Source organism: Culex pipiens, chromosome 3 (assembly GCF_016801865.2).
Source record: "Culex pipiens pallens isolate TS chromosome 3, TS_CPP_V2, whole genome shotgun sequence".
NCBI lineage: Eukaryota > Metazoa > Arthropoda > Insecta > Diptera > Culicidae > Culex > Culex pipiens.
Genome location: NC_068939.1, coordinates 114,207,582 through 114,223,189, shown reverse-complemented (window position 1 = coordinate 114,223,189; position 15,608 = coordinate 114,207,582). Strand labels below are relative to the sequence as shown.

At 39.9% G+C, this 15,608-nt stretch overlaps 1 protein-coding gene across 1 annotated transcript in view; it reads left to right on the top strand.

The window, feature by feature from the left end:
* Nucleotides 1-4,476, top strand: part of LOC120413989 (uncharacterized) — a 9,651-nt gene extending 5,175 nt beyond the window's left edge. The window contains exons 2-6 of the mRNA XM_052709947.1: nucleotides 871-1,172; nucleotides 1,361-1,484; nucleotides 1,924-3,738; nucleotides 3,860-3,989; nucleotides 4,071-4,476. Of these exons, the coding sequence (XP_052565907.1) occupies nucleotides 871-1,172; nucleotides 1,361-1,484; nucleotides 1,924-3,738; nucleotides 3,860-3,989; nucleotides 4,071-4,097 (2,398 nt within the window). The 3' untranslated portion in view covers nucleotides 4,098-4,476. The remainder of the gene's footprint in view (nucleotides 1-870; nucleotides 1,173-1,360; nucleotides 1,485-1,923; nucleotides 3,739-3,859; nucleotides 3,990-4,070) is intronic.
* Nucleotides 4,477-15,608: the final 11,132 nt, after the last annotated feature.

Below are 15,608 nucleotides of genomic sequence, written 5' to 3'. Positions count from 1 at the left end.
TATTTTTTACTCAATAATGTATCGTGCACTTATTGTTCAGTGTTACTAACAAGATTAACTGCATTTTCCTGCTCGCTTCGTCGGAATCCAATTCTGCCCTTTACTGTGTCGTTATTGCTCTGTCCTGTGGGTTAGCACAGAAATTCACCTAATTAATTTTTTTGAGCAAATAAACATTCGCGATTAAACTCCAGTTTCCTACAGTGTTATACAGTTATTTTTTGCCCAATTTGATAAAGATTATTTATGATTAAATATTATTTCAATAAATTACCAGGTAGCAGTTATTGATCAGCCCGTCTGTGTGCTTCTAGCAGATGCGGCAAATGAAGCTGATGTAGGTAATCTCGAAAACACAAAACTTTAAAATTCGATATCTCTAGAACGAAACATATTCATTTCTGTCGATAAGTGATTCTTATGTAAAATTGGCCGGGGAACACGATGGTGAGGTCAAATCAAAAAAATAAGTTGGGGTGTTTTGAGATACGACCGTTTAAAGTTTTCAATTGCGCAATACAGGTAGAAAAAATAAATTAATCAACATTTTGACCACGGAAATGGATTCTACGTCCAATTTCCTTCAAAATTGAGTCTAAGATGGACCCTTTAAGATTTGTGGTTCCTGAGTTATCGCCGTTTGAAGATAGGAGTTTTGCGCAAAAATCGGCAAAAAGTCGATTTTTTGGGAGGGTACAAAAATGGAGGGGGTGGTCCGATTTGGATGAAATTTGGGATTCTTGCATGTTTTGATAGCATCAACAGCTCTGCCAAATTTGAGCAGGATCGGAGAGGGTAGTTTTCAAATGCTGTTCCGCTTCAGATGGAATGACCCATATGCAAACTAACATTATTTTCCCCCTTTTGCAGTGAGAAAAAGTTCAAACCAGACGAAGCCACCGCCGTGGCGATACTGCCGCCTCCTCCACCGCCGCTGCCTCCCCCATCGGTGCCAATGATGGCACCGACGACGGCGTACGCCGCCTACGGGCAGCCGCCGCCCATGATGGCCTACCAGCCGGACATGATGGCCGTGCAAGTTCAACCGCCAATGATGGCCGTCGAACAGCAACAACAGCAAAGCTATCCGGGACCGTCGTCGTCACTGCCACCTCCGCCGCCGCAACCGCCCGTGCTGGAACAGGTGCCCGAAGTTGGGGCCAACTGTAAAGGTTAGTAAACCCTTAGTAGAATCGCTCTTGGGATAGCGACGCGCCTGGACTGGACCTCTTGGAAGATGTTTGTTAAAATGTTGATTAAAAATAACAACCGAGGTCCACTCCAGCGCCCGTTCCGCCTATCGCCACGCCCTCTCACACGACGCAAGGTCTATGTTCTTTTAGTTATAATTTTTGTATAGTACTTTCAGAGAATGATAAATTACCAACAACAGTTGAAGAGTTAGTTGAATTGGTTGCCGATATCGGTGATGTTTATGAAGAAAAATTAAGTTCACGTAAAAATGAGTTGCATCCATCGCTTTGGTAATTGTTTTACTTATCCTACTCATTACTCACTACTACCCTACACTCTTCCATGTATGATCTCAACTACTACTACGACCGCGCTACAACGGCTGGAAGAGGCACCGCGGCGACCGGTTCGCAGGATATCACGAACAAATGACGAAGAAAAAGAAGAGATGATACACACGCGGGGTTCAGCAGACGAAGCAAACGCGTGAGAGACGGGCGGTTTGGTTGTTTTGCGAGTTGGATTTTGAATTATGGTTTTAAAACTGATAACGCGCAAAACGGCTGAACGAAGCGTGCGCGCGCGCTCGCCTCTCCGTGTTCTTCCGATGCTCTGTCATCACCTTCAGTCTAAACTGTGTTTCTTTCTCTCTGTGTGTGTGTTGTAGTTGGGAGAATGAGTTTTGTTTTCATAACTATTCCGTTCCTTCTTTTCGTTGGTTGCGTGCAGGTTCTTGTTTGAGAAACAGTCCGACGCTTACAGAAACTATCGGCACATGATCGTAGCCAAGTTGTTCAAGACGGCGGGCCTGGTGGGTCACGAGCTGCCGTCGATTCAGCAGCCGGCGGCGTCGGATGACTCCAAGTACGACCCGGCCGACGTGCTGGACGATACCAACGAGCTGGAAGATCATCAACCGAATCCGGACCAGCAGCAGCAGTTCAACGACGGCGAGCCCATCCAGATGCAGCCCAACTATTATGGGGACGAGCGTCACTTTTACGACGACAAGTCGACGACGGAGACCGATTCCGACACGGAGTACGTGCGGGAGGCTCGCAAGCGCAACTTGAAGAATCTGAAGCACAAAACGATGAACGCGGGGAATGCGCGCGAGGATCAGAGCAGTTCGGACTCGGACGATGACTTTCGCGACTCGCCGGACAGCAAGTCGGAGGGGCGTGGGGGAGGTGGCGGTGGAGGTGGAGGTGGGGATGGGGAGAAGGGAAATGGGAGTGGGAGCGGAGGGCGGAGCGGAAGGCAGAAGCAGCGCAAAAAGTCCCGCTGGGGAGATCAGTCGGAGAGTGTGGAAACGACCGACATGACGGGGGAAGGGCAGGGATTTACGGAGGACGGAGGTTGTGGCGGCATGCAGGACGAACAGCAGCAGCTGTTTCATCAGAGTTCGCGGTCGAACCCGGGGTTTCTTCAGTTTGTGTTCCAGAACTACGGTACCGTTGAGGTGAGCCCCGAGGCGTGGAAGCTTGCCGAGGAGCACTTCCGGATCCGGCTGCTGTACGAGGACATGTCCGATAAGATTCAGCGGCACGAGCGGTACACGAGCAATCGGTTGATGAACGATCCCAACGGAGGTCCGGTCGATGTGGAGGAAGATCGTCGCATGAATACGGACAAGATGAAGGCTGTGCTGTTGTGGATCAACGAGATTACCAAGCTGTACGAGCGCTGCCAGCCGTCCAACCTGCGGGACTTTCTCATGCGCGACGAGTTCGAGAGCTTTTTGGACAAGTTTCAAACCAATGAGAACGATCGCTTTCCAAACTTTGAGGAGTACAAAAAGTTCAAACTAGAGCAGGCCAAAATCGTGTCGACGACTTCACGCGGCGAATACAGTTCGTCGGATTCGGCGGCGCAACAAAACGCTGCCGGCCAACTAATGAAAGATCACGCCAAGCGACGCAAAAGCCGCTGGGGAGATCAGGTGCCGATCAAGACCATGCCAAATCCGGCGGTGGCGTCAAACCAACCTTCCGCGTCGTCCTCTTCCAGCACGCCGAAGCTGATGGCCGTAAACAACCGCACCGATCCGGCGCTACTGGCTTACGTACGTCAAAACTTTGGCTCCACCAACCTCTCGGAAGAGGACTGGAAAAAGGCCGAGGACCACTACAAGATCAACCTGCTGTACCAGGACATGCTGCGAAAGCGCCAGGAGATTGACCGGTTGGCCGCCAGTGGCAAGTTCAAGTACGAGTACGACTCGGACGAGGACGTAACGGGCGGAACCTGGGAGCACAAACTCCGCTCGCAAGAAATGGAAGCGACCCAGCTGTGGGCGAACGAGCTGACGAAAAAGTCCGAGGGAAAGCACCACATCGGCGACTTTTTGCCCCCGGAGGAGCTGCGCAAGTTCATGGAGAAATACGACGCACAAAAAAACAACCGCCAGCCCAACCTCAGCGACTACAAGGAGTACAAGCTAAAGGAGGACAACGTCGGCTTCCAGATGCTGCAAAAACTCGGCTGGAAGGAGGGCCAAGGACTGGGCGCAGATGGCAGCGGCATCGTCGACCCAATTAACAAGTAAATTCCGCGCGGATTTACCACGCGGCGAGATGTCATCGATAATGTGTTTGACTAATCTCACGTCTCGTCCCTTTTCCCTCCCTTCTCTCTACCCCCCCTCTCCCCCCACCCCTTTCAGAGCATCCCAGCGTGATAACAACCAGGGCCTGGGCGTGGCCGCCGGAGATAATCCCGAGGTGGACGATAACGAGTACGACCAATATCGCAAACGTATGATGCTTGCGTACAGATTTCGACCAAATCCGTTGGTAAGTCTTGCTGAACGCACACACACACACGTCAGTTCCCACGCGTTAATTCTCACCCCTTCTCTCTCCCTCAAAACGCAGAATAATCCCCGCCGGGCGTATTATTGAAAATTCAATCAATATGTTGCACCGACACCCATCGTCCCCCACACTCCACGCAATCCACAACCAGACGCTGGCGGTGAAACAAACGCAGTTATTAAAAATAATAATCTTGTCGCTTAATGGGTTGCGATCGCGCCGGCGTGCCCAATTAAACAGGCGCGCTTTTAATTGATTTCGAGTGAGAGAAGCGGCGTGCCATCGTATCAGCGGTGTGTGTTGTGGGGTTTCGGGGGCTTGCTGACTTTTTTTTTGCTGGCGGGTGCGCGCCGTACAGAGGAAGGGGCATTCGTTAAAGACTTGCTGCTACTCCAATTTGTTTCACTGCAAAGTAAGCTAATCATCTTCTAGTTAATTCGAATAAATGTTGATACAGTGGAATCAATTCGTTTGTGTTTCTTGTTGGATGAAAGTGTTGAGAAAATCCCTCTTATGTTAGAAAATGTATTAATCGCAATCAACTCCACTTTTTTAAAAATAATGAAAATGATTAAACCATTGGGAAAAGCTCTCATAGAGCGAGACCCGGAAGTTGTACGAGATTTTGGATCTTAAATTAAGTTTAATTTGCTGATTCATAACGATAAAGTTTATTTTTTGATACTAATTTTGCCAAAACTCGTATAGTCGGAGTATCCCACTTATTACAGGCCATTGCAGGTTGCAGATGGTATCGGTGCGGAACTCATCAAGACGGGTCCGGACAAGTTGGTGGCCTGTCTACACCGGCTGATAGTCAAGGTCTGGGACACAGAACAGCTACCGGTGGAGTGGAAAGAGGGAGTAATATGCCCGATCTACAAGAAGGGGGACAAGTTGGAATGTGAGAACTATCGAGCCATCACTATTCTCAACGCGGCCTACAAAGTGCTGTCTTAGATCATCTTCTGTCATCTGTCGGAGCGAGCAAAGGATTTCGTTGGGACGTACCAAGCCGGTTTTCGACGACGGACCAAATCCTCCAAAAATGTCGCCAGTACCAGATCCCGACGCACCACCTGTTCATCGGTTTCAAAGCAGCGTACGACTCGGTCGATCGCGAAGAGCTATGGAAGATCATGTACGAGAACGGCTTTCCCGGGAATCTTAATAACAATCCACCTGATATTAGATACAAACTTCATACTAACTATACTAAATTGCAACAACTTCTTGAAATGAGATTCAGCCCAGCTTACATGGGTAACTACGAAGATCCTAACGCTTTTTATGACTATTTCATTAATACCTTGACCAAATCTATATCGGAGAGTACAACTAAATACTTAATTAAAAATAAAACTTCTGCTTGTCCATGGGTCAATGATAACTTACAGTCTTTATACAACTCATCTAGGAATCTAAAGAAAAAGAAAAATAAGCTTTCATCTCAAGGTAAAACTGTAGATCACATCGAAATCAAAATTGAAGCTATTTCTGATAAAATTAAAAACTGTTCAAGCATATTATATCAAAATTACTATAAAGATAAATTTTCTGGATCAAAATCCACTAAGGATATTTGGAATAACATTAACGATGTTCTTGGTCGAAAACATAAAGATAAAATACCTAAAACTATGACTAAATTAACTGATTCAGGTGTGAAAGTAACAATTGATAGCCAACAAACTATTGCAAACGAATTTAACTCTTTTTTTACTTCAATTGGCAAATCATTAGCAAATAACATTCCTAAAACTTTGAACGATGATATTAATAAATTTCGGACTTTGAAAAACAGCCAACGATCTTTCAACTTAGAGCCTACTAATGAATACGAAATAATTAATATAATTGATTCTCTTAGTAATAACACTAGTTGTGGACATGATAAAATTTCTGCATTTATTTTAAAAAAAGTAAAGTTAATTATTGCCCCAATTCTCACTAACATTTTAAATTTATCTATGGTTAATGGTTTCTATCCTGATCAGTTAAAAATAGCTAGAGTTACACCTATATTTAAATCCGGATCCAATTCACTTTTTAATAATTATCGTCCAATATCTGTTCTTTCCTCAATAAATAAAATTTTCGAAAAGATCCTTTTTCAAAGATTAAATCACTTCTTAATTAGCACAAAATTCTTTTGCACTCAACAGTATGGGTTTAGACAGAAATCTTCTACAACTAACGCAGTAATTGACTTAGTTAATAAAATTCAACGCCACTTAGATGATAAGGAGGATGTGCTTGGACTGTTATTGGATTTATCTAAAGCTTTTGACACCGTTGATCATAATATTTTGTTAGCTAAACTCGAACGGGCTGGTGTTCGTGGTGTTCCTCTAGATTTGTTTAAAAGTTATCTATCTAATAGATCCCAGTTTGTAAGTTTTGATGGTATTAAAAGTAATATTAAATTTATTGATGTAGGTGTTCCACAAGGCTCGGTACTTGGACCATTATTTTTCATAATTTACTTAAATGATTTAGCATTCCTATCTCTTAAAGGTAAATTGAAACTTTTTGCTGACGATTCTTCTTTTCTGTATAATAACAAGTCTGCTTCCGAAAATGATAAAAACTTGCACGATGATCTCAAAACTCTTGTTGAATATTTCCGAATTAACAAATTAACTTTGAATATTAATAAATCAAATATAATAAATATTAAAAACTCTAATCGTTCCATTCCTAACAGATTGACACTAACAAAAAACAGTTTTCCTGATGTTAAAGTCATAGATGAATGCAAATATCTTGGAATCATCTTAGATAACAGACTTAATTGGTCACCTTATATAAATTCATTATTACTTAAGCTTAACAAAATAACTGGAATCATTTATAAAATCAAACACAAACTACCTTTAAGTGTCCTTTTGTTAATATATCATTCATTGTTTAGCTCTCATCTTTCGTATATGACTGCTGTTTGGGGTAACGCGTGTAACATTCTTATTAACAAAGTTCAAATTGCTCAGAACAAATTCTTAAGAATAATCTTTAACTTGCCAATCCGTAGTCATTCCGTTGATTTGTACACTAAATTCAAAAATATTTATCCTGTAAGAGGCATTTACATCATTCAATCATGCTGTTTTATTTATTCATGTTTAGCAAATCAAACTCATAGTAATACAAAATTTAAACCCTCCACTCATAATCATTTTACAAGAAACCACGATTCATTACAGCGTCCCAATGTTTCAACTTTAGCTGGCGAACGAAGTATTACGTTTAAAGGTGCTCAATTGTATAACTTTTTTTCAAACAAGTTTGGTGATTGCTTAAGCCTATCTATTTTCAAAAAACAGCTAACCAATTTCCTGTCTGAACCGGCTATCCTAGAGAAACTTCTCAAATCCTACGATTTCCAGATTTAATAATTTCTTTTTTTTATCTTTTTTCTCTTCTCTTTCTTCCATTTCGTAACTCAATTGAACTGATACTGTTGCTCTGTTTGTTTTTTTTTATCGTTGAATTATTTGATCCTGCTTTGCCTTTTCTTTCTTTTGTTCCTTTTCAGATGATTCAGCCAGGAGTGTAGGAGTCCAGCTCAACCGAGCTCCTCGCGAAGATGGAGCTCTGGGTCCAGCCGTGTTATTTGTATTTTGTTACTCATGTATTTATGTTTTGTATTATGTGTTTACAAAAAGAAGTAGGTTTTTGGTGCCACTGCTTTGGTGGCTTTTCCTGCCTTAAAAAAGAAAATAAATTCAATTCAATTCATCAATTCAATTCAATGATCATTATATTCTATTACATTGTTTAAATAACAAATTAATCATTGGCCACTAGGAAACTTAAATAATGGCATCATTGGTGCGCTTCCTGTGGGGACGCGCAGTCCAGTTTTTTTCGTGTTAATTTCCAATTTTTTGTGTCGCTGTTCGTTTGCATGCGGTGGGTGATTTTTATAATTAAGAGTTGATAGCAAACTGCGGGCCACGTGGTTTCTCGGCCGGACTGTTACTGTTTTCGGTATTCTGTTTTCTCGTTAGCACTCGTGAATCCTGACCACATATCCATCTACTTACCCCTTTCCAAACTCACGTGATACTTTGTCGGAGATGCAGTCGATTGGGCGGTCTCTATCACTCAAGTATCGGATTAACATTCCCATCCACTTCCCAGTTACTCTACCTCTGGTCGTAGACGGCGCCGGTATTGATCAGCATGGTAGGGGCCTTTGAGAATCCTCGGAGCGAGTAAATATAGCTCCCACTCTTTTTCAACGGCTAGTGGAGTATAACAACCATAAATTTTGTCACTCATATTGCCAAAACTCGTATGATACATTAAAGGCCCCCGGCGGAACCTTTCTTGCTACTCCAGGTTGTGTCCACCACTGTCGAAATGACCATTTTCATGGCAAGTATAAAAAAAACATGAGTTTAGGTTTCCACATTGTTAAAACTTGTACGGTTTCAACATGAAAGTCAAGGAAATAAAAAATGCTTGAAATCTGAACATGAACGAAAAATCAAAGTCGCAAAATCCTGCTTAGAACTGGGTCACCGAAGATTCGTAAAGCTAACATGATCCAAATGCCGTTTTGCCTTCCTCACATTACTGAGGAAAGGCTATAAAATCATTCGAAAAATGAACTGCTTAATTTGACTACCTAGACCATCCTTCACGTAAACATATCGACTCAGAATCATGTTCTGAGCAAATGTCTCTGTGGATGTGTGTAGGTGGGTGGACAAAAAATTGTCACTCGATTATCTCCGGATTGGCTGAGCGGATTTTGACCGTTTGCAATAGGATGAAAATCTGACAACCCTATCAAGTGTATATTCATGTGAGGAAGGCACCAACCACCTTAAGGTGGATTAAGCAAGGTTTGCAAAATTGATCAAGTTCAAAGATGTTTTGAAATGGTCATCTGCACGTCCCCGAAGTATCATTACAAAGCATCACGCACTTTACGACTGTATTGAACAACAATGCAGCAGTTCTGTATGAAAGTTAACCCTCTACCGCTCAATTTTTTTAGATTTTTTCCGTGTTCAGGAAGTCATTTTCAGCAACTTCTACGAAAAACATTACTACAGTCTAGACTCGATTATCCTATGCCTAGAATATCCGAAGGTTTGTATGGGACTTCGGATAATCCAAACACGAACATATTTTTTTTCTTTTTATTGTTTCGAGTTCTACGACCTCATTTTAGTCAAATTTGAATAGTTGACTGCCTATTAAAAAATAAAATGCATTTTTCCAATATTTCGTCATCGCCCTATTGGCCGCATCTTGAATTTTAAACATTTTAAATCACTTTAGCGTAGTTTAGGGGTCATACTTAGCTCGCCAATCAAACATTAGAGAAGTTGCAATTGGCATCCTATTGACAAATTAGCATTGGTGTCTACCCGTAGTTGCTACTCTGTTATTGACCAGGACCTCCAAGAATTGCTCCGTGGACCACAGATGAAGAGTAGGAACCAATCATCACCACTTCGCAACTTTCAAATGTCCCTATCATGCTAGTCAATCACAGCGCCGGCCACGACCAGTGGTAAGACACGGGGAAGTGGATGGGAATTTTAGCCCGATACTTGAGTAATCGGCTGCGTCTTCGACAAAGTATCACGTGAGATTTGAGGGTGTTAGTAAGATGGGTGTGTTGGTGTTCCGAATATGTGGGATGACTGTATAACACCCACGTTTTTGTAACTGCTCAAATATTTCTTCGGTTTTTCTGCGTCCTGCAGGCCAAGAATTGATACCTAAGAGCATGCAATGGCACTGATCTTGTTGCATGCTCTTCGGTTGACGTCCAGGTAAGGAACATCCTGGAAGGAGCGCAACTAACTACATCCGTAGTTCTGTTAGTTCATTCGAATTATCCTGATCAGAACAGTATAGCTCTGGTTCCTTGCAAGTGTCCTATTTGCTTACCTCCACGTTGGCTTGGTTTTCATGATGACCTAGCTGGTGGCCTGTGGAAACGGCTCGTAAACCTTTGACCACCGCGGGTCAGAATCGAGACGGCTGAAAGAAAGGGGCGCGACAATGTGGGAAAGGGAAGTAATGTTGAGTCAACTGCTGTGGATGTACCTGCAACATCGCACAACGGGGTTTATCTTCTCTTTACCCACCTATCTCCTATTTTAATTTTGCTCTACTGATTCTCACTTCTTCATTTATTCTTCTATTTAATATCCATCATTTGATTTTGATTTTACTAACTTTTTATTCTCTTATCTCTCAAAGCTTTTCCACTCTTTTTTACCAAACTTTGTTTTTTTCCTTAAAAATATACTTTTCTTAAATGTTCTAGTAATATCAAGTCTATTTATTATTTGCCAAAACTTTCTTGAATTTATTGCGTATCTATTTATTCGAATAATTCTTTATCTGTGCTATAAATTATCATTACTATAATCAAAGCTTGTTTTTTATCCCTATTTATTAACTATTGTCTAATTTTACATCTACTATATCCAGCATCTCATTTTTATTCTTTAAAATACAATCATCATTCTCTTTTTATTGATTCTTGATTTTTTATAAAATATATTCTCTTTTACTGTCTATTGTTTTCAATCCTCACCCTTTTTCAAACAAGTGAGGTTTGAAGTCTTGCTCAATTTATGGAATGGTTTAACGATTAATACAAATATTACTATTGTGATTTTGGTACACTTTTATAACATGCTTAGGACCAAAAATTGTAACAAAACACCGCGACAAAAGAAATAGCAACATATAAACACGACTCAACACTAGGAAAGATTTCAGGAGAAAACAATTAACAGTAAAATAACAACTAGTTTTTGAATTCAAACTAAAAATAAAACATTTTTTTGGCTTTAATGAAAGTTGATAGGCACACTATAAATGGATACTTACATCAAACCCTACGTAATGTACCACCCCCGACCGAGTTAAAATGCGTAACCGGAAAAGAAGGTGTGCATGCCTGGCACGAACACTCAAAGCGTGTTCTAGCGTGTTGCTCGTACTGACTCAGAGCAAGGGTGAGATGTAGGTGTAAGGGTAGTGCGTGTTCGTCGGGAACCTACTGCATAAGATCGGTCGAGGCCCGTTCTCTACACTGAAAATTGCGAATTGTGAATTGCGATTTTTTCTGCGTCCTAATAAAACCTGCCTTTATCTGCATGGTTGAAAAATGTTAAATGTTGAATTGTTAAATGTTATACAGTCTAGACTCGATTATCCGAAGGCCTCGGAAAATTTCACTTCGGATAATCGAAACTTTGGATAATGGAATCTCAAAAAAACATTTTTTATTGTTGTCATATTTTTGATTGTTGAGCTTAAGTATAACCCCTAAACTACGTGATTTTGAATTTTAAAATCCAAGATGGTGGCCAAAATGGCGTCGATGAAATATTGAAGAAAAAAACGCTTTTTGTAATGTAATAGGCAATCGACTATTCAAATTTGATCAAAACTGGTTCGCAGAACTCGAATTTGAAGATATTTTTTTTTGTCATGATTCGATTATCCGTAATTCCATACTAACCTTCGGATAATCGAAACTTCGGATAATTGAGGCTTCAGATAATCGAGTCTGGACTGTATTATAAACCTTTCTAGAATAAGCACTGTGATAGAAATTATTCATTAACATGTATCCGAGCATTTGTAATTAGTAATTTTTAATTTTAATGGATGAATAGAAGAGTGAAGTTAGTGTAACCTAAAAAAAAATGTAAACTTTAATGTATTTAATGCCCGTAGCACATGCATGCTAACTAGTTCATAACCTATTTTTTTTGACTATTAAAATAACGCAAATTGCTTCGAGCGGCTGCATTGCAGGTGAAATTGAATCGGTCACCTTTGGCGAAACATGCTTTCACGGATAGTTGAATTTGCTGCTGCTGGCTAAACCATTGAGCGCCTCCGGGTAAACGCCACCCGTTATCTGCAAATATGACAAGAATTTTACGATCCAGCTAGCTTAGCCAGGTTGGGGCGTTGCGATGCGACGAGGACAAGCATTCCGGGTGACAGATTCTCTATCGGTAGCCTAAGGTAGCAGTACGGTGCATCAGCCAGCAGCACACCAGAGTATGGCGCTCAAATGCACTCACCGATAAAGTGCAGCTTAATGAATTGCTGGCAAAGATGATTTGTTGAGAGCATCTCATATTTTTTTTACTGTTTCTTCAACTTGGAATTCTTTTTTGCTGTAAAACGATGGGCATTCCTATTCAAGTTTAATTATCGTTGCTGGACAGATTTCATAATAACAACCATAAGGGGAAATCAAATGTTTTTATCAGGTTAAAGATTAGTCTCTAGGTATACCAATTTGTCGATTTGGACTGATAAAACAAATCTTTTTACATAACTTTGGAGAGAAATGTGTATGCTCAATTCCTATTTACTATTTAATAATTAATTTCAGTTAAAATCACTTTTTAGAAGCTCTAATCGGAGTCTTTTAGTGCTAATGAGTCAACATCACATTTTCGATACAGCTTCTGTCCTTAGTTTGGAGAAGAATTTGGTGGATAATTTATTTTTTGAATAATTTACTTGTGATCATCAGTATATTATGAAAATATCATTTTTGTTTCTTCCGACACCGTCTACAAATTATGGAATCGATCACAGAACCACCCTAGGGAGGCATCATTCTTCGACGTGCCGAAATAAGCAACTCCGAGTTTATCACTGGTTCTTGCGGCCATGGTTGGTGGGCTCCAACCCAGGTCGTACACGAAAGTTTATAAAACTTTTATTCGATTTCCGAGAGTGATACTGTTGAAAGAAGTTTTTCCATAAATAGGGGCAGGGGGGGCAGAATGGACCAGGGGGGCAGAATGGGCCACCCTTGGTTTTGGGCTTTAGAATGGATTTAGACCAATTGTAAGGCAAGGGTCTTATAAAGGACGTCAAATAACTTCACCATACCGAAAACGAAGTTTGAATTCATTGTATTCTTCGAATTATGGGCAAAAATGTAAATTAATTAGAAAAACCACGCAAATGTTGTTTATTTCGAGGTTATTAAATAAGCTTTCTGAAAAGTTGGATTGTTTGAAAAAGTTTGCTCAATGCTTATAACGTTACTAGATGTTACTACCAAGGTATACAAACAACAACGGAACCTTAAAATCATTTAAAGACTTGGTGGTGGAAGTTTTAAATTAAAATCCACTTGGGGGCAGAATGGACCACCCTTATCCTGCCTTATAAAAACAATCAAAAGTTATGAAATTTGGATTAAATGGATTATTTCACTCCTGGTAGCTTCACAAATCACGTTTAATGCAAAATTAGTTGATTTTTTAGTTGTTTTGATGATTATTTGTAAAATAGTGTCCTTTTTCAACATATTAACACTATTTTCAAAAACTTTTTTTTTGATAAGTGACTATTTTTATTAAAGTGGTCTAACTTCATGGAAACTATGTTAGAAAGGTACCTTAAGTCATTTCTTATCTCCCTTCAACGTTGTATTAGACAAAATGGCTTGTTTTCTAAGGTGGCCCATTCTGCCCCGCAGGGTGGCCCATTCTGCCCCGCACCCTGGAAAAAAAGTCGAAAAAACTTTTTTTTTAAAGTGGCTCAAAAACAGTTTTAAGCTAAAAAATTTCATCAACCAAGTATATAACATTGAAGGGAACATCCCAAAGCATAAGCCTACTACACTGAATTCATAAGTTTTCATGTTTTTCTATGGTTTTTGGCGCATTTTACTTAGGCGGGCCATTCTGCCCCCCCTCCCCCTATAACCACTTTTCGTCTGCTGGGTGAGAATCCTGGCCGGCTGTTTTGTCTTTCTTTGCGTTACTTTCGATACATTTCCCTCGTTCACAGATATACCCAACCGGGGGGAAAACTTTTCTTTTTTTGTTCATCCCAACAACTTTTTCCTTGGAGAAAAACGAGGATGCACTTTACAATGTGGTGCGGTGTGGTTTCCGATGAACTGAACCGGTTGGTGGCAGTTTTGAAGAGTTCTTTTTGCGGTGATGGATTGTGTACATGCGGACCGAAAAAAGTTTATTTTCGATCTATGGACCAACTTTCAGCTTCGATATGCAACCGGTAACATATGGCAACTGCAACGGGTTCCAGCGCGATGAGATGCGTGTTAATATTGAGTTTTTGAAGTGGTTCAGTTTGTTCTTCTTTGGCAAGTGAGTCTTACTTAGGCTGCAAGATCAGATCAACGAAATTGCTAAAGTTTGAATTACTCTGAAGCACACTGGTTTCAAATGTTTCGAAATTTAGAGAAAAGGATGAACTTCACTCTTCACCTTTAGAAGAAATCTTTAGCAACATGTTTATTTTCCATCCTAAGTATTGATTTTCTGTAAGTTACAGTAAGTTCACATAAAACCGATACGGTTGTGTTCAAAATATAGCATGTTTTATACAGGTGACGGTAATCATATTTTGACCAAAATTGGGAATCACTGATGGTAGTTCTTATTTACAAATCATTTGAAAAATGTTTCAAACTGCATTAAGTCAACTTCAACCATCCATGTACGAAAATTAATTGTAAAAAAGGTATAACGATGAATCCGACATCAAGGGCGTAAGCGTTTTGTAGTTTATAAGATTAGCAAACAATGAAATGCACCTTAAAATATTTAGAATGTGGCGATTGTCCAAGCTCCATACAAAGACGTTTTATTCGCCAACTCACACGAAAACGAAAAAAGTTGCCCCGACTCCTCTTCGATTTTCATGAAATTTTGCATAAAGGGGTAATTTTGATCACGAATCTGAGGTCCATTTTTCGATTTGTGGTTCGAAACCTGAAGAGGTAGAAATTTGGCGTCAAGGGACTATTGTGTAAAATTGAACGCCCGATTTGATGAAGTACACAGAAAAAAAAATCGACAAATCTTATTTTTAATCATAAAAAGTTAAAAAATAGTTTTAAAACCGCTGCCATTTTCCATTACCGAACTGTAAAAAATCGTGAGACATGCCATTTTAATTTTAAATTTAATGTACATTTCGAATCTGAAATAACCCAGGAGGTCATTTTTTCAACAAAATTTTATTTTTCAGAGTGTAACAATGTTCTACAAAGACAAAAACAAAAAAAAATGTATGCATATAAACATAAGGTGTTTGTATGTATTCTTCACGTGCTATCAGAATTTTTCAAAAATTAGTTTTTTAAAGTTATGATGTTGGCCATTTTTGACCAGCTTTTGAATTTTTAACCCTTAAAACACAATAGTGTGCTTTTAAAAGTATTTTTTTTCGGAAATTTCAGCAATTTGTCATCATTCCCTGATGAATATTACCATCATTTTTTTTCTGTGCACAACAATCGTCCAAAAGGCCATTCTTATACAAAATTAGCAGAACTTTTCGAAAAAAAAAAATACTTTCAAAAGCACATGATTGAGTTTTAGTTGTTAAAAATTCCAAAAACTAATCAAATATGGTCAACATCATCACTTTTTGAAAAAAACTTTTTTGTTAGATTCTGGTAACTCGTGAAGAATACATACAAACCCTTATGTTTAAATATCAAAATTTGTGTTATTGTCTGCTCTATGACTGTTGTAGAACAAGGTTCAATTCTGAAAAATAACCCTGCAACGCTTCAAAAAACACGTAATTTTAGAATGATTT